This window comes from Silurus meridionalis, chromosome 20, assembly GCF_014805685.1.
Source record: "Silurus meridionalis isolate SWU-2019-XX chromosome 20, ASM1480568v1, whole genome shotgun sequence".
Classification (NCBI taxonomy): Eukaryota; Metazoa; Chordata; class Actinopteri; order Siluriformes; family Siluridae; genus Silurus; species Silurus meridionalis.
This window is the reverse complement of record NC_060903.1, coordinates 5,633,504-5,651,969: the sequence shown is the minus strand read 5'-3', so window position 1 is coordinate 5,651,969 and position 18,466 is coordinate 5,633,504. Positions and strand designations below refer to the sequence as shown.

The 18,466-nt window shown below is 37.2% G+C and overlaps 2 protein-coding genes across 8 annotated transcripts in view; one reads left to right on the top strand and one right to left on the bottom strand.

Annotated features, from left to right (window-relative positions):
* The first annotated feature begins 3,983 nt into the window (after positions 1–3,983).
* Positions 3,984–5,331, top strand: ly97.3 (lymphocyte antigen 97, tandem duplicate 3). Its single transcript, XM_046876886.1, has 4 exons — positions 3,984–4,089; positions 4,315–4,407; positions 4,729–4,851; positions 5,108–5,331. The coding sequence occupies exons 2-4, from the start codon at positions 4,359–4,361 to the stop codon at positions 5,212–5,214; spliced, it is 279 nt and encodes a 92-aa protein (XP_046732842.1). The 5' UTR covers positions 3,984–4,089; positions 4,315–4,358; the 3' UTR covers positions 5,215–5,331.
* Positions 5,332–7,028: 1,697 nt separating this feature from the next.
* The window catches only part of LOC124403123 (receptor-type tyrosine-protein phosphatase mu-like), a 226,667-nt gene continuing 215,229 nt past the window's right edge, over positions 7,029–18,466 (bottom strand). For all 7 annotated transcript variants that reach the window (XM_046876725.1, XM_046876726.1, XM_046876727.1 and 4 more), the window contains 5 exons: positions 18,183–18,314; positions 14,229–14,354; positions 12,334–12,497; positions 10,981–11,116; positions 7,029–9,361 (listed from right to left, as the gene is read on the bottom strand). In XM_046876725.1, the coding sequence (XP_046732681.1) occupies positions 9,308–9,361; positions 10,981–11,116; positions 12,334–12,497; positions 14,229–14,354; positions 18,183–18,314 (612 nt within the window). In that variant the 3' untranslated portion in view covers positions 7,029–9,307. The remainder of the gene's footprint in view (positions 9,362–10,980; positions 11,117–12,333; positions 12,498–14,228; positions 14,355–18,182; positions 18,315–18,466) is intronic.

The window sequence follows — 18,466 nt, the reverse complement described above, 5'->3', positions numbered from 1 at the left end:
AGGAATATGTCCTTATTATTTTCTGATGCTGATTTCTAAGTTTCTTTGACCAACCCGTAACGCTGTTGCCAAGAAAAATAAAAAAGCACGAGTTTTGGAAACCTGTCTGTGCTTATATGATTTCTGTTGCAACTGGAGTTAGCGAGCTCTCCCATCACCCAGACTCAACGCGTTACAACGGCTTGTATCTAAACAGTAGCCGACCAAGAAAGTCATTGTTCACTGTCTTCCTCCTTCCTTTCACAACAATTTCTCTCTGGAGTTTATCTTTTGGCATCATCGTACGTTTAAGAAAAACGTTTTTTCTCCGAAAGCCGTGCAGCTCACACAGGTGAGGTGCGTTTTTTCGTTTCCGTTCGAAAATTTAATTGGCCTTATGTTATGGGGTTCAGTTTTTTGGCTTGAAGTTTGTGAAACCGGGAAGAACCCAGGAAAAATCTATAAATAAGCCGCTTCGTAGCGGCTTATAGTCCGAAAAATACGGTAAATTTCATTATATCTTGAGTCGTCATTATATAATTGGAAACCATTCCAAACTTGGAGGACAAACCTTAACTGCCCCCTCCCACTGCTCCTCACTCCTCAACTTATCAGCTTACGTTTTCCACAGCTGGATGCATACATTTTTCTCCCATGTGTTCTGTAAAAGAGCAGATAAGTGATTATTAGGACACACCAATTAAGTAGACTGAGTAAATACATTTTTAGTGTACACTGTTTAGCAATGTATAGTATTTGTGGCAGTAAAGATTATAGAAAGATATATATTACTTTATTACCATCACACCAACAATTACTAAAATGTAATAAAGGAATTGATCTCAAGATGTGTTTCTGTTGTTTCTGTAGTAATACTGTATTTTGGACATGAAATGAACAGCTTTAGCAGAATCGGATAATAGAATAAACCTGTAATAAATAAAAAATATATAATGTTAATACTACACAATGTACCACAGTAAATAGAGGAAAGAAAAAGTAAAAAACATTCAAGTACAACTATATATGGCCTCAGGCTTAACATTACAGCTTGTATCCTAGTGGAAACATTCCTTATTGTTCCATCATATCAGTCTTTAGAAATTCATTGCATCCAGTAATAAAATCTGAAATTTTACTTGTAATTATAAATATTCCAGCAGTTTTATTGTGTTGTATCGGGGATTTTAGTTGTTAGGGTTGTAATTGCAGTGCAGTTTAGCATTTACTTATTGAAATGAAAAAAAAAAAATATTGAAATAAAAAAAGGTTTTTTTATATATATTTGTGAAATGAATTAAAATCAGTTGTGGTTGAATGTGCTATCCTGATCATGCGATGATTTTATTGCTATACATATAAATCTTATTAATATAATGCAGAAATGTAAGAATTTTAAAGATTATAGTGATGCATGAAACACAATTTATTGCTGGGGATTCAGTGTTTGTTCTAGAGCGCGATCAAGAATTTTGATATTGCATAAAAAAATGTGTACACTAAATATTACTGTTGAAGGAACCGAACTGTACGGCAATCCATCACAAGCTATCAAGATAACATTATTTGACATTATTTGGGCTTATCTGTGGCCAGTGTTGCATAATCCTAGGGGTCTTGCAAAATACATCTGGAGTATAAACTGTGGAAAACATTGTTTGACTTTGTCTATAAGTAAGGGGTTTAAAAGAAATCATAAATATATGTATATATGTCTTTTGTTGCCTCAAAGTTGAAAACTTCAGTACTAAATATAAAATTTTGTTCACGTTTGACTAAAGCTGCGATTCTGTAAATAATCACATCTGTATATTTCCAACTTTCCTCACTCCCATAACTGCTTCCCATAACCTCACCATAACTACTGAATAATTATTAAATAAGAACCACACAATTGCCACCACTACCATGTATGAACAAAACAGTAAATAGAAAAAAGCCTTTAAATCAAAATCATGGTTATGGACTGTCAAAGTTTCTGTCTCTTTTGTTGCTCGTGGCCAAAGAAAGATCTTAGAGCCTTCACTGAATATTAATAGTGGGAGTACTGATATTGTTGGCAGCAGTGCATAACAGAAAAAGGTTGCAATCTACAGAATACACTCGTAGATCTAAAATATATATTGTTTCCGTTAATTCTAGTGTGGACTGTATAATCTTCTTCCACGGCACTGCAAGAGCAACTAAATGACGTTCAGAAGCATTTCACACTTAAAGACTCCGTAAAATCAAATTATTTCCTGAAATACAATATACAGGATTATTTACATGCATCAAATATTTATTCCACAGCACTGTTGAATTCTCATTTCTGATTGGTCAGAAAGTGCTGATCGGTTTCTATGAGCATTTCTGACAGCAAGACAAATCACAGGTTTATATTATACATTTACTACTTCAATTGATCACTAATTCAGTATCTATAACATTAAATGATGTCATTTATTAATAATGTAATAATATTAATAAATGAGATATTGATATGATATTACTGGACAATAAAAGGGGGTAGTTTTTCAGTAGAAGCTCACCCCACTGTGCTTTATTTTTTACTTAACAAACATCAGAAAATAATTAAATACAATTAAATTTATATAGCGTTTTGAACAATGGACACTGTCCCAAAGCAGCTTTACAGAAATACATATATTACGAATATAATCTTTACATTTATAAATCAATCCATAGAAGTTTATGCATTATAACATTCTTCCTAATGAGCGAGCCCGTTCTCCTCTGGGTGACCAGAAATAAGAAGTAATACTTTGTTACTGTACTTAAGTAGAATTTTCTGGTATCAGTACTTTACTTCACTATTTATTTTTTTACACAAATATTGAACTTTGTACTTGTTACATTTTTAAACCATTTAGTTTTAATCTAATTGGTGAAATGTCAATATTTTTCCTTTTCATTACGCTTCAGCCCATCAAACCATTTCTTTTCATTGCGTGGTTTTTTTAATCTACCACTGGTGTATCATTTCCTGTCTATCATGCACCACAGATGTTGGCTAGCCAATAATGCTAACAATAAACAAGGCAGAAGGCAACAAGAAGTATGGGGTTAATGTGGATGAGACAGATGGAGTCAGTGATGTAAACATGACCGAGAACAGAGACATCATCATCATCTTTTCTCTGTTCTTTACAGACTATTTTAAAACATGAGTATCTGGATTTCTACTTGAGTGAAGGATGTGTGTAGTTTTGCCAACTCTGTGAGTGACACAGAAAGTCCATTATACAGTAGTTTCATTATTGATGTGATTATCAACTGTTCATTGATGGATGCTTACATGCAACAAAGCTCCATTCCCTGAGTTATTTTTTAAAAGAAGCTAGGTACCTCAAATTACATCTATAATAATAATAACTGAATGTTCTGCTTTTTATTGCTTGTGACTCAGGGGTGAGATGCTTGTACACACCTTTTCTGAGCACATGCTGTATAGTAGATGCTGTCTTGATTCTAAAGACAGACCAGAAAATCCAAATTGACAGATAGAGCATGTGAAATGTGTTAACTAGATACAGTGGTTTATAAAAGGGATAGCAGCTTTTGTGTATGTGCTTGGTATTGAAATTTGGCCACTAGGCTTCTATATCACTTAGACTTACAGTCTCTAACACTTTTTTGTTGCAAATCTACTGAAAAAGTAGAAGAAGAAGTCATAATTTGCCTTTGTGTGAAACAGTCTCAGTTATATGTTACAACTTTGTGATAATTCTTGCAGGGTTTGCATTAAATCAGCTGCTTTTTTTCTAACGAACACCAACGCACTGCTATGGACTTTGCATAACCAATAACCACCATGCAGATGGAATACTGATTAAAAACCGATGTTTGATCGTTTTTGCAGACACGGAGTCTAGCACAAACATGGAGCCATAAAGTTGTGAAACATGACTAATGTCTGGATATGAAGGATGATGGCTCACTGGTGTGATAAGAGAAATGACTGGGCGGGGCGCTGAGTGTGTGAGGAGTGAGTGTTTACACAGCAGAGGAGTAAAAAACAGGCAGGAAGAAAGAAGAGATAAGGTCAGGTATAAAAGGGGAAGACTTCTGAGTCTCGAGCAGATACATTACACAGATTCATACAGAAAGGTAAGATGTGAAGTTCTTGTATAAGGTTATTCTATGAGCTTTGCTTTTCCTTTTTTAAAACTTAAATGTCAGCAGATTTTAAATGGCAAAATGTAGATTTGGATGAAAATCTGACATATATTCTGCTGTTAATTTTTTATTAATATTCTTTAAAAAAATTGGTTTTGTATTGATTATGCCGTTTTCGTTTAACACACTTTGGATCTGTATGTTTTGTGTTAAAAGTTTTTCAGCCTCTGTGTCCCGTACACACTTAGAAACGCAGAAAAATGAGAAGCCTGGTTCTTGCCCTCGTTCTGGTTCTGCTGGTATCCAGTGGTGAGTGTGTCAATTTCCTATTAAAGGGGATTAACAGTCACTAAATCAACAGCCTGATGTAAACCTCTTTGTCCCTCGATCTAACAAACACTGAGGCCTCTCAGTCTTCCTCACCGCATCAACTGTGGAACCTTCATGTCACTAAGTGGATAATAAAAGCTTTGTGCAGCATAGAAACTATATGAATTTTTCACAAATTGGTTATGAGGGTATCTAATTGATCTCTTGTCTCTAGACACTGATGTAATCTATTCTGTATCCCAAGCAGCTAATCTATTAGTCATGTGTGTAATATGCGCTACTTGTCTATGGGTGTTTCAGGGATGGCTCTGGAGTGCCACCAGTGCCTGCCCAAGAAGGCCGGTGGGGCATGTGAGATCTTCTCCATGACCTGTCCTGCTAAAAAAGACGCCTGCGTGGCAGCCAAGTTCACCAGAGCCCCATGTGAGCAACTCTTTTATGTTTTTTGGTTATTTTATCCCTGTAGATAAAGAAGTGGCATGATATTAAACAAAAAATGTAGATTTACATGTAGATTTGTAGCATCACTAATGACTAATTACACTAATTGTAGCATTACTAATTACAGATTGCAGCCTTAGTTTAAGTTAAAGTTTCCTCAGAAGATGATAAATCAGTAATAAAGAGAATTGAGAGTACTGTTTACGAGTTAATGCTTTGCTGGTGTACTTCACTGCAGATGGACACTACCAGAAGTGCACGACTATGGCTGACTGTCAGCTGCTGAAGCTGAACGCCTACATGAAGGTCAACTGCTGCCAGGATGACCTCTGTAACACCCTGTGATCCGACCAGCCTTTGACCTTTCAAGCCGTCAATATGCATTCGTGTCTGGAATGTTTTAGTGAATAACTGTTACTATTCTGACATTAAAAGCTCAAATAAACATTTGCATAAAATACATATACTGTATCGTTTTCTATTGGGACTTAAGTAGAGAAAATGGCATGCAGAACTTTTCTGGAAATTATTATTTCTTGTTGGATTTGCCAGGATTTGCTGGTGATCATTTTCTACCAAATTCCTTGGAAATAATAATGACAAACACTAATCAAAACAAATCATGCTGTATATCTGTATAACAAAGATTGTTGAAAGGTTCATGGTTTTTATACACTAAGGCAACATTTATTGAATTCAGTGAGTTTAACGAGGGCCAAATTGTGATGTCTAGACGTCTGGGTCAGAGCTCCTCCAAAACTGCAGCTCTTCTGGGATGTTCCTCGTCTGCAGTGGTCAGTATTTATAAAGAGGTGGCCCAAGAAAGAACCAGTGGTGAACTGGTGACAGGGTCATGGGTGGTCGAGGCTCATTGATGCACGTGGGGAGCGAAGGCTGAAGGCCATCCAACAGACAAGCTCCTGTAGCTTAAATTGAAAATGAAAGACAAAAAAATCCAAGTACCTGTGTCAAAAAAACAAAAAGATTTTACAATTACTACTAGGCTACTACGCTTCTTCTGGGACACTTGAAGCTAACCACAGGATGTGCTGGTCTTTCTGTATCACGGAGCACCGTAATACACATCCATGAAAGCAATATCTGCTATACTCTACTATAGCTGCTAATGATTGGCTATTGTCGCTATGATTAACAACCCCCACACATACACCATGGCTAATTGTGCTTTCTAGCTTTAAAATAATTAGAATATTTTTTTATATATTCACTTGATTTTAGTGTATTTGCACCACTGATGTTGATGTAGTCAGAGTTAACATTTATCCCAAAGATGTTCAGTAGGGTTTTATCCTCACTTTTGTTTATATAATGTAGATAAAATATGCAAGACAAGGATTACATAATTTCTGCGACTGATAAAAGGCAGTGACATACCTCAAGTTTTTGAAATAAGAAATTGTCTTTGGTTAGTGTGCAGTTTAAAACTAAACGATATTTTATAAATCTCCACAAGATGGCACTGTAGGTAAACACATTGCATGCTAACACCTGAAGCCAATTTTTGTTTTCTGGGTTTGTGCCTGAATGATTAGTCAATAACTGTGACTAATATCCCCTCAAATGAATGAAGTATGTGCTTTTCGAATAATTGGATTCAGATTGAAGCAGGTCATTCTTATTTTAATCTGGCAGATTTGATAAAGAGGTCAAATCTGAAGTCAAATATATTGTCAATGCTGTTGGGAATTTTGGCTTGTCTTATCATTATTATTGTTGATTTAATCATATAAACTATTTGGATTATGGTTTGTGGAGACTCGACTATAAGATTTGTATATAATTTTTTAAACATCTCATTCCACATCCAATCCCCATTTTCTGTTATAATAGCCTCCACTCTTCTGGGAAGATGTTCCACTAGATGTGTAAATTTGTGCACGTTCAGTAACATGATCATTAGTAAAGTCAGGTACGGATGTAGATGATGTAAGAAGGCCTAGGGTGCAGTCAGCGTCCCAATTCATCCCGAAGAGGGTATGGTTCTTCCACTCCAGCCCATGAAAATCATATCTTCATGGAGCTGGTTCTGTGCACATTGTCATGTTGGAAAAGAATTGGGCCTCTTAGTTCAAGTGAAGGGAAAGTTTAATGCTACAGCAGCCAAAACCATCTTATACAATTGTGTGCCTCTGACTTTGTGGTAACAGCTGAGGAAAGAACCACATATGGCTGTAAAGGTCAGGTGTCTCAATACTTTTGTCCATACAGGGTAAATGAGAAAACACAGATGTGTGATGCCAATATAACAGTATGAGATGTTAAACAATTGTATTTTCTTTTACTGCAATATATTCTGTTCCACTGCAACCATATATTAAATATATTTGTACTTAAATGTAAGCAACAATAAAAAAAAAACCCTGCATCATTTTATTTGATGGATGACTCTGGAAGAGGTGGTGTGTGTGTGTGTGTGTGTGTGTGTGAAACTCGTTCTTATGATACAGACAGAACGTTCTAACGGTGTGGGAGGAAAGTCCTTACCAAAGAGTCGCACAAGCGTGTCCTGCAGTACCCCTGTGCACCTACACCACCTACAGCTCTGGCAAAACACAAGCCATGATTTGTCTCTGTTTCAATATTTACCATTTAATTCTACAGTCTGTGGGTTTTTACTGGGTTTGTGTACGTTACGTTCCTTCGTTTTACATTTTACATACCAAAAGACTGAATTTCCATTGAAAATGTTATTTTTTAACATTTTATTTTAGAAATAAAAAAAACTTGAATGGTAAATAGTCGAGACCACGTTACCTGCTCTGTACAAAAGGTCAGATTTTCAATGAGTCTTATCCTGACACTCTGATGGATTTGATTTAACATGAATCATCAGGTTTAACACAAACATGCGGAGTCTGTGCCAAATCGAATGTCAGTAAAGCAAAAATGGGACATACAAAATATAAAGAATGTGTGAATATTTTTACATTTCACAAGTCGTTGTATATAATTAATCAGACATCTGAACCCCACTGTATATGCAAAGGAAACTTTCCCTGTTTGTTTTTTTCATCACTTCATAATAAATTAATTATCAGGGATAAAATAAATGAGCATTGTTGAATGACCTGGATCTATCAGAAATAACTGGTTAGCTTCTAGCAAGAAGATTACAGATTAGCATTAGTGCCTGATCTACTGCTAATATAAATCACTTCTTAAAAATAGCATGAGGCTGACAGTAAAGCAGGATTTTTTCCAGGTGCTGGAATTTAAGAACATTTGAATGACCCAAAATGTATTTCTGCACATGATCCCATTTGTCTCAAATCTTTTATGAAAAGTTAGAATGGTGTTCTTCTAACCTACTTCTGGGTGAACTCGGATCATGCTGAGATCTATCGCAGGGGCATTTTTCTTTCAGATGAATGATTATACTTTTGTGTGGGTAAACAAGTGGGATCAAATATAACATTTTCTCATTTTAATGAAAAAAAAAACCCAAAAAAGGAATGAACTGAACATACATGAACTTTTCTCCCTTACCAGCTCCACATGAGACATTATACAGTCTCTCTGCTGAAAGTGTTAATACTGGCTCCCAGACCACACCAGCACACTGATTCCTGTTCTGCTCAACAAATACACAAGCTGAGACAAGATTCAAGAGAAAGATCAGATTTGTAGAGAGATTGTGAGATAAATAATAACATTGAGTCTTTTTTTTCTTTTGCTATGATACATACAGTATATATTTAAACATGTACAATATTTCTTCAAACAAGATGAACCAAAGCTGACAATACATTCTGGGTGATTCAACCAATGAACCCAGTACACGATTGTCACTGAAATACACAGCGTGAATAAATAATACACTACACTGATCATATTTACAATATAAACAAACAATATCAAAAACAAAGTGCCAAAAAAAGCTTTGGATCCTTTGAACATGGCACATAATATGCGATGACGCTATGGTCGGCATGTGAAACTCTGTTCTTTAGCCTATTACGACTGATTTACACGATAAAATAACGTTAGACATTGTTGCTTCTTGCCCCGATGGCGTCCAATCGAGCGATTCGGCACACGTCAGTCAGAAATGGAAAGCATCACAACAACATACACGGAAGGTCCTGCGCAAAAAGCCGGAAAAATTATACCGAAGGGCACAGAGGCCAAAGGAAGAGAGAAGAACATAAGCTGGCTTCATTTACAACACACACTTCAGTTAGAAGACGGTTGAACATTATACTGTACTCTTCCTGTAGTTGAAAAAGCCTGGTCAGATAAATGAACATTTGTTGAATTTCAAGCTGACCACATACGTACTCACAAACACACACACACACGCTCACGCACGCACACACACACATGCACTGCACTGCTAGTGCTGTACACACACTGAGCATCCACTGTTTAAAAAATAATAATCCAAAAGCATGTCCATGTTGTCTGATGGCTAGCACAGCTAGCCTGAGTTTAGATACTCCAAAGCAACTTCATAGCAGAACTTGTACTGATCCTGCGAAAAAACAACAAACACACACACACACACACACACACACACACACACACACACACACACACACACACACACACATAAACATTGTTATTCAAATTCTGATGACTTGAAATGAAATTTTATATATATATATATATATATATATATATATATATATATATATATATATATATATATACACACATATACATTTATGTCTTATCTATATTTGTACTTTTTGAGTACATTAATAAAGCCTTATATTATTGTTTTATATTAGCTATAAAAAGGGTGGGTTCAGAAGGAATATATAAAGGGGTGTGGAATTTTGCTGGTCTTTTACAATTACAATGTTAACAGTATAAAAATGCTCTATGTCCAAAAGCCACTCAGATGTTTGGTCCAGTGGTTTATTTTGGGATTTCTGGGATTAGGATTATTGGATCAGAAGGTTATACTTGGATTATTGTGATTATTATGGCAGCAGGTCAACCTGGGGTTATTAGAAATATTGGATCAGCAGGATGTACTGTATTATTAGGATTTTTGAAGCAGCAGGTTATCCTGGGATTGTTAGGAATATTGGATAAACCGGTTGGTCTGGATTATTGGTATTATTATGGCAGCAGGTTAACCTGGGGTTATTAAGAAAATTGTATCAGCAGGATGTATTAATTATTAGGATTACTGGTTCAGCAGGTTATGCTTGGATTATTAGGATTATTGGGTTAGCAGGTTATACTTGGATTATTAGGATTACTGGGTCAGCAGGTTATGCTTGGATTATTAGATTACTGGTTCAGCAGGTTATGCTTGGATTATTAGATTACTGGTTCAGCAGGTTATGCTTGGATTATTAGATTACTGGGTCAGCAGGTTATGCTTGGATTATTAGGATTACTGGTTCAGCAGGTTATGCTTGGATTATTAGATTACTGGGTCAGCAGGTTATGCTTGGATTATTAGGATTACTGGTTCAGCAGGTTATGCTTGGATTATTAGATTACTGGGTCAGCAGGTTATGCTTGGATTATTAGGATTATTGGGTCCGCAGGGTATGCTTGGATTATTAGGATTATTGGGTCAACAGGATGTGACCCAATGTGACCGTATTAAGATTAACATGTCAGTATGTTTGCTGTGACTTGTAAAATGAGCGGATCAGCCGGCATTGCTGTAATTAGGTAGATTAGTGGGTCAGCAGACATGGCAGTGATGAATGGGATTAATGGTTTAGCAGACTGAGCCGTGACTAGAAAGCTGAGTAAAGCAAGACAATCAGTCAGTTGTATTTAGATAGTAATGTGTAAGTACTCTATTTGAAAACTCATTGGAGAGTGACATTTACAGTGAATGTTCACAAAACCAAGCTGAAAGAATCAGGACAAAAATTTAAAGGCTTTGCTGAGAGCGTTAAGAAAAGTGAAGGAAAAAAAACACGCTCAGCCATTAGAACCATTTTGAATTAAACTGGGTTAAAAACACCAGCGCATCAGCAGATTTCAAATGCCACACCTGCAGTTGTACCACCATAAACAGGCATTCAGTTCTGTCTAATCTTACACAAAATAGCTCCTGTTCTTGTGTGTGTGTGTGTGTGTGTGTGTGTGTGTGTGTGTGTGTGTGTGTGAATGCTGTACCAGTAAGTCCACCATGTTTGGTTTGTTGTTCCGCAGAGTTTTGACAGCATGAAACACATCAACCGAGCGCTGGTGTCGCAACATTTCACTCACAATACTGATAGCACAGAACGTTCCGCTGCGTCCGCCTCCATTTCTGACACACACACATCAATGAAAACACACACAAGGCATAAGTCAGTAATCAAATATAAATAAATAGAACATACTGACAGTTAGCATTATACACTATATTGACAAAAAATTGTAGACACCTGAGCATTAGATTGGTGCATTTTTTTTTAACATTCATTTCCACATTTAATCCACATTTGCTGTTATAATAGCCTCCACTCTTCTGGGAAGATGTTCCACTAGATTTTAGAGTGCTTGTGGATATTTGTGCACATTGAGCCACAAGGGCGGTAGTAAAGTCAGATACTGATGTAGGTGAGGTGAGGAGGCCTGAGGTGCAGTCAGTTCATCCCGAAGGTGCTCATTAGGATTAAGGTCAGAGCTCTAGGCCACTCAAGATCTTTCACTCCAACCTTTTTAATGCTGCAACAGGTTTGGCTTTCCTAGTTCAAGTGAAGAGAAAATTAAAAGCTACTGCATTCAAGAGCATTTTATGTTACCTTTAACATTGTGGTAACAGTTTGGGGAAGAACTATATATGGTTGGAAATGTCAGGTGTCCCAATTACTTTTGTCCATATGGTGTACTAAAGTGTAAAATACCCTCAGTACAAAAAGTTTTTAAATTATTATTATTATTTAAAACAAATAATAAATCACCTTTTATATATGAAGTCAAACAACATGTCCACATGATAACAAAGCTGTTGTGCTGATAACATGCTCACACATGCTGCAAATTCTACATTTATAATTGTAATTATAATTATCCAGGCCCTGGGACTCAGCAATGTAATTAACACACTTTAACTAATTAGCTAATTATCAAGGTTTTTTTGTTTAATTTTCTACTATAAAGAAAACCAAAAGTCCTGGCACTTCCTTGTAGGGAGTGTATTAAGACACTAGAGGGTGGTGTTTATCTTTGCACTAAACAAAGACGAACGACCTGAAAACTCATTACTAGCTTCCGAACCTCTGACATATAAATTAATTGTTAATTAATGCTGTAATGATTATTGATCTGTTTTCATGCAGTTGAAGATGTGAGAACAGAAAGACTGATTAATGATCAAAGGGACTCGGTGTGATGAGGTTGATGTGTAGAGAGAAAACGAAAGACTTTTGGAAGGGACTGTGTGTCCATGGGAAAATGTTGGTGGTATTGTGTTTGTGTGTGTGTGTGTGTGTGTGTGTGTGTGTGTGTGTGTGCACACACGTGTGTGCTTGTGGGACTCACAGGCAGTGCACCACAGTGCGTCCCTCTCCTCCATCATATTCTTCTTGCCATTTGTCCACTTGGTGGATGAGTTTCAGGAAGGAGCGTTTGGACATTGGTGTGTCTCGGTACATGGGCCAGCCTAAGAACTGGAACTGTTGCACCATACGATAGCCATCTTGGGGCTGCAACACACACACACACACACACACACACAAAATTAAAGTCGGTAGGAATTCTACATGCATTCTAACATTAAATTGTAAGAGAAATTAAATCAGAAGGCCGTGATTAGTGTGGTGATTAAGTCAGTAAATTATGCTGGGATCAGTGTGATGAGGAAGACAGTAGGTTATGCTGGGATTAGTGTGATGAGTAAAACAGTAAAATATGCTGGGATCAGTGTGATAAGGAAGACAGTAGGTTATAATGGATTAGTGTGATGAGGAAGACAGTAGGTTATGATGGGATTAGTGTGATGAGGAAGACGGTAGGTTATGCTGGGATTAGTGTGATAAGGAAGACAATAGATTATGATGGATTAGTGTGATGAGGAAGACAGTGAGTTATGATGGGATTAGTGTGATGAGGAAGACAGTAGGTAATGATGGATTAGTGTGATAAGGAAGACAGTGAGTTATGATGGGATTAGTGTGATGAGGAAGACAGTGAGTTATGATGGGATTAGTGTGATGAGGAAGACAGTAGGTTATGATGGGATTAGTGTGATGAGGAAGACAGTAGGTTATGATGGATTAGTGTGATGAGGAAGACTGAGTTATGATAGGATTAGTGTGATGAGGAAGACAGTAGGTTATGATTGATTAGTGTGATGAGGAAGACAGTGAGTTATGATGGGATTAGTGTGATGAGGAAGACAGTAGGTTAAACTGGGATTAGTGTGATAAGGAAGACAGTAGATTATGATGGATCAGTGTGATAAAGAGACAGTAGGTTATTCTGGAATTAGTGTGATGAGAAAGACAGTGAGTTATGCTGGGATTAGTGGGATCAGCTGGTTTAGCAAGATGTGAAAGTCAGCTGGTTGTGTTGAGATTAGTGGGATGAACACAGTGAATCAGATGAATTAGTGAGATGAGATTAGTGGTCTGAGTAAATCAGCTGATATGTGGAAGTCAGCTGGTGGTGCTGGGATTAATAAAATGAGTAAATAAGATGGTTTTGCTGGTATTAATAAGATGTGGAAGTCAGCTGGTTGTGCTAGAAGAAGTGGGATGAGCAAATCAGTAGGCTGTGATGTGATTTAAGGAACGAGTACGTTTGCTGACTGTCCTGTGATTAGTGGGACGTGTCAGCTGACTGTAATGTGATAAGTGGGATGAATAGGTCAGTAAATTCTGCTGATTACAGGGATGCGTAAATCAGATGGATTAGTAAAATGTGGCAGGCCGTGGGTTGTGCTGGGATTAATGGGATAAGTAAATCAGAAGGATCAGTAAGAAGTGAGCTAGTTGTGTGAGAAATAGAGGGGTGAGTAAATCAGAGGGTTGTGCTGTGAATGGTGGGAAAACAAGTGAGCAGGCTGCGCTTGTGAGGTGATTATTACGATGAGTAAAGTAAGTCAGCAGTTTGTTAAATAAAATACGTCCCCCGGCAGTGCTGTGTTTGGTGGAATGAGTCAAGTGAATCAGCAGGTGTGCTGCGATTGCTGAGATGAGTAGACTTGACTATGGTCTGAGTTGTGAAGTAGGGGTGGTAAAAAAAAAGATCAGTAAAGTAGATTATTTAAAGGGATGAGTGGAGTATATCTGCAGGTCGTGCAGGAATTGGTGGGACGAGTGAAGTATATTAGAAGGATGAGGTGTGGCCATGGAGAAAGTAAGAAGCTTTACCTACAGCAAGTAAGGTTGCGTGGGGAGCTAAGCCTCTGTATGCGTGTGTGTTCAAACACTCACCCGAGCAGCGTTGTAAATGCGGAATATTCTGCTGATGATGTCCTCTTCAAGATCAGCTGATACAAATTCCACCTGCAGAGGACCATGCCTATGTACCCCATTCTCTGGCCAGTACTGAGGACACAGCTACACACACACACACACACACACACACACACACACACACACACACACACACACACACACACACACACACTCAGATTAACATTATACTAGAAGAAATTCTATGCATTAAATGTCAAATATAGCTTTTGAAGCATTCATTTATTTTCTCTTCCCCTCACATTAAAAAGAAAGAGCACTGTATAAATGCAAACAGTAAAACAGAATCAGCAAATGTGCACAAAAAAACAATTCCAACATGGTTTAAAAAATTTATCTGCCAGAGCTTTGAATGTCACAGAGATAGCATGAATAAAGGCATGCAGTCGCACAAAGAATCAGATCTTTGCCTTTGCATTATTTATTCATATATTCAAATCATTTCCCATTTGATCATTTCCATTAGAAATGATCCACACTGGCTACATATTTCATTCTCTGACAACAGGCGCGTGATTGCATTGCTTTTTGTAAAGGAATAAGTGATGAGAAGAGGATATGGAGACTGTGTGAGTGTCTCTTGGCAGAGTGAGGCTGCCACTTTAGTGTTTGATGTGTAGGTTAGGGAAGGAGGTGGGCTAGAGAGAGAGAGAGAGAGAGAGAGAGAGAGAGAGAGAGAGAGAGAGAGAGAGAGAGAGAGCACTGTTTGCTTTGCTTAGGGTATCAGACAGTGTGAATTTACCCAGGCTTGTGCACTGTAGCCAAGTGAAGCACTGATTCAGCACCCACCTGCATGTGTATGCCAAGCTAAAAGCACGAAATCTGCACGTCACCTGTTTTCCATAATAGATGTGTGAGTGGGATCTCACCAGGCACTGAGATCCTCCTGCTCCAGCATTATGCCCATCTCTTTTCATGTCAAAGCTCTAATACAGCCAATGTTCACTCTTTTTTAAAGGGCAATATCCAGAGAGGAGTCACAATGGCACAGTGAGAGTTTAATACAGAAATGTGCACATTGGTATTCAAACTTTTGAAGCCTCATAACTTAAGTGCTAGGCAGAAGTTCTAGAAGTTATGCAATTCTGTCTGCTTTAAAGCCCTAACAATATTATTATACAATTTTTAAACTGCCAAGACCAGATAACAGAAGTCCTCATGCTCAAATCCAGGAAAAAAGACACTCAACAAAACTGGGATGGTACCTCAAAAATAATTCCGACACCTCAAGTTCAAAAGGAAAATATTGCATGGGGAAAGTTATGCATGTTCAGAGTCGGGTTATGCCGCTGATAATAATATAGATCCATCAAATCCTCTTGTGTTTCATCTGATATATTACAACCTAATGTAGCCATGAGATTCCGGTCATGAAACCATAATTTGGGTGTGGGATAAAAAGCTGGCTGATCAACATATAGCAAATCTATACAAAGGTCACTGCTTTTGAGGTTTTCTTCAACCTGTCACACATTTTCTGAATAAAACCTAATAAGTACTAACAGTCGTGCAGGAAATGCTATCACAATTCCATTTATGGCATTTGGAAAAAGTCCTTATCCAGAGCGACTTACACAATCAATAAATCCATCTTGATAATGGTTCACTAGTTCATGGATTAATCATACAATCAGTCCTAATCCTGTTCAGGAGGAGCACATTTAATACTTTGCTAATTTAAGTGCTAATTTGAGTACTTCGGAAACATGTAGGTCTTTAGATTTTTTTTTTTTTTTTTTTACTTTAGAGTAAGTTGACAGAGAAGAGTGCCTTCCTAGTACCCTGAGAGATAGTGGGACCAGTTGAGCAGTGTTAAAGTGTCAGAGAAAGCTTGGTTTATATTCCATGCAGCAAGTGATATCACATGACCCAATGCAATCTTAGAAGACTAGTTAGAGTCGAAGCTGGCATGTGTGTGAAGGAGAACAATGAGGGAAATGGAGAGAGAGGGATATTCACTGTCTAATTTAGTGTGTGGTGTATATGTGTATGCCCCTGGTACCGAGACCCCATAGTCTCAGTGGCTACAGTTACAACAATTTGAATGAAAGAATCCTTAGTGCAGGAAGAGGAGGAAAGAAAGTGAGAGTAGCGCAGGAGGTGAGTTTTGGTGGGATGGAGGGAGAGAAGGTGGGATTCTGTGCCTTCCTTATAGCTTTGATTCTGGGGATTTATGACAGAGCCTCAGGCTGCTCCCCTCACACTCACACACATATACACACACACACACACACACACACACACACACACACACACACACACACACACACACACACACACAGGATTGCACATTCATGCACAGTCACGAACACAGGCACACAGAAGTCTCACACTCTTGCACAAATATACACTGGAGTCTATGTCTACACAGCACATACAGAGGTATCTCAACTAGTCATTCATTTTTAATTATTCTATCTGATTACTCGTTTGATGTCTAACATGAATAATTACAATCCCTTTATCACATTGCGTACTTTTCAGCAGATATAATCTCTATCAAGTCATAGATTCATTTGAATAATGCAGGCAAATGTAATTATCAAAATAACATCCTTCAACAGAATATTTTATTTCTACAGATAAGGAATTTAAATGAATCCTTTAGGCACAGTATTTTAAGGTTTGGATGGATTTGTAGCTTTGGTAACTTGATAGTAAAATGAATACTAGTGCACACATTGTGTTGTGGTTTCTACAACAACAACTTTTGGGAGGGAGCCTACAATGCTTCATAACAGTCATAAAGGAGTTGATGTTAGGTTAGCAGGCTTTAAGGTTTCTCCGTGCCCTGGCGCCCTGACACTAAGAAATGTTTTATTTTAATAAAAAAAAAAAACCTGCGGTACAAAAGCAATAAAACACTGGGGTATGCTGCTTGCGGAAATAAACACTGCAGTGTTACTTGTAACTTTTCTTCGCATCAGGCCTCACACCATTCTGATGTTGTTTACACTTCTATAATAACACATTCTAGGGGTGTAACAATACACGTACTTGTACAAAAAAGTCCTGGTACAGGGCTTTCGGTTCTCTGTATAGATGTACTGAATGCAATTATTTTTAAGAGCATAGTTACAATCTGAGTTCACTCAGAAAAGTATTAAGTGGCGGACTGCAAATTTGTTTAGTCTTCGTCTCGCACTTTTAATGCATTTTTTAAATTATTATTATTTAACTTGAAAAAAATACACAACAATGGCAGGGTATAAAGAAAGAAACTAGAGTTAGCGCAGTGTCACTGGGGTTACTCACTCCGTACCGGAAATAAGATATGCATGAAAACGCTAAAGAATCCATAGCGCTAATTGGGGCTTAACTATTTAATCAAAAAATTTTTACATTTATTTAATTAAATAAATTTAATTTGTGCAAATTTAATTGATCACTTAGTTTAATCAATATAATAAGAAAGGGTATTTTATTCAAACTTTTATAAAATATTATTGAACCATTTAATATTTAATAAAGCAGGCATTTTATTTTAAATAGTCTTGAAAACTGTTAGAAAACTGTTGATGTTCACAAATGTGAATAATAATAAACTATATTTATAAAAATCAAAAAGCAATTTTACATTTTGCATTTCCTACCCCCTACTGTGTCGAAATTGAACCAAACCATGACTTAAAAAAATGAGGTACGTGCTGAACCTTAAATTCTGTGTAATATTGAGTAGCCATGTGAAAAGCAAATCAACATTCCATCCATCCATCTATTTGTCTGTCTGTCTGTGTCTATCTATCTATCTATCTATCTATCTATCTATCTATCTATCTATCTATCTATCTATCTATCTATCTATCTATCTGTCTGTCTGTCTGTCTGTCTGTCTGTCTGTCTGTCTGTCTGTCTGTCTGTCTGTCTGTCTGTCTGTCTGTCTGTACATTTATTGCCATCTGTTGTCCTCACCTGTGCAGGATCCACATCATTGAGCATAACAATGGATGTGCAGTGATAGTCCAGGACCAGTCTCCAGAAATCTTTCACTGTGTTTGGCAAAGGATGCTGGGTAACGATAAACGCAGACGGCTGCTTATAACTCTGTTGAAATGAGAGAGAGAAGGAGGGAAAGAAAAGTGTGAAAAATATGAAATACATGGGCACAAATATAGACTTTCAAGAATGGAATTCATAATATCATCCCATTTGGTCCATCCTACTATCAATACACTGGATGAGACTGAACATTGCAC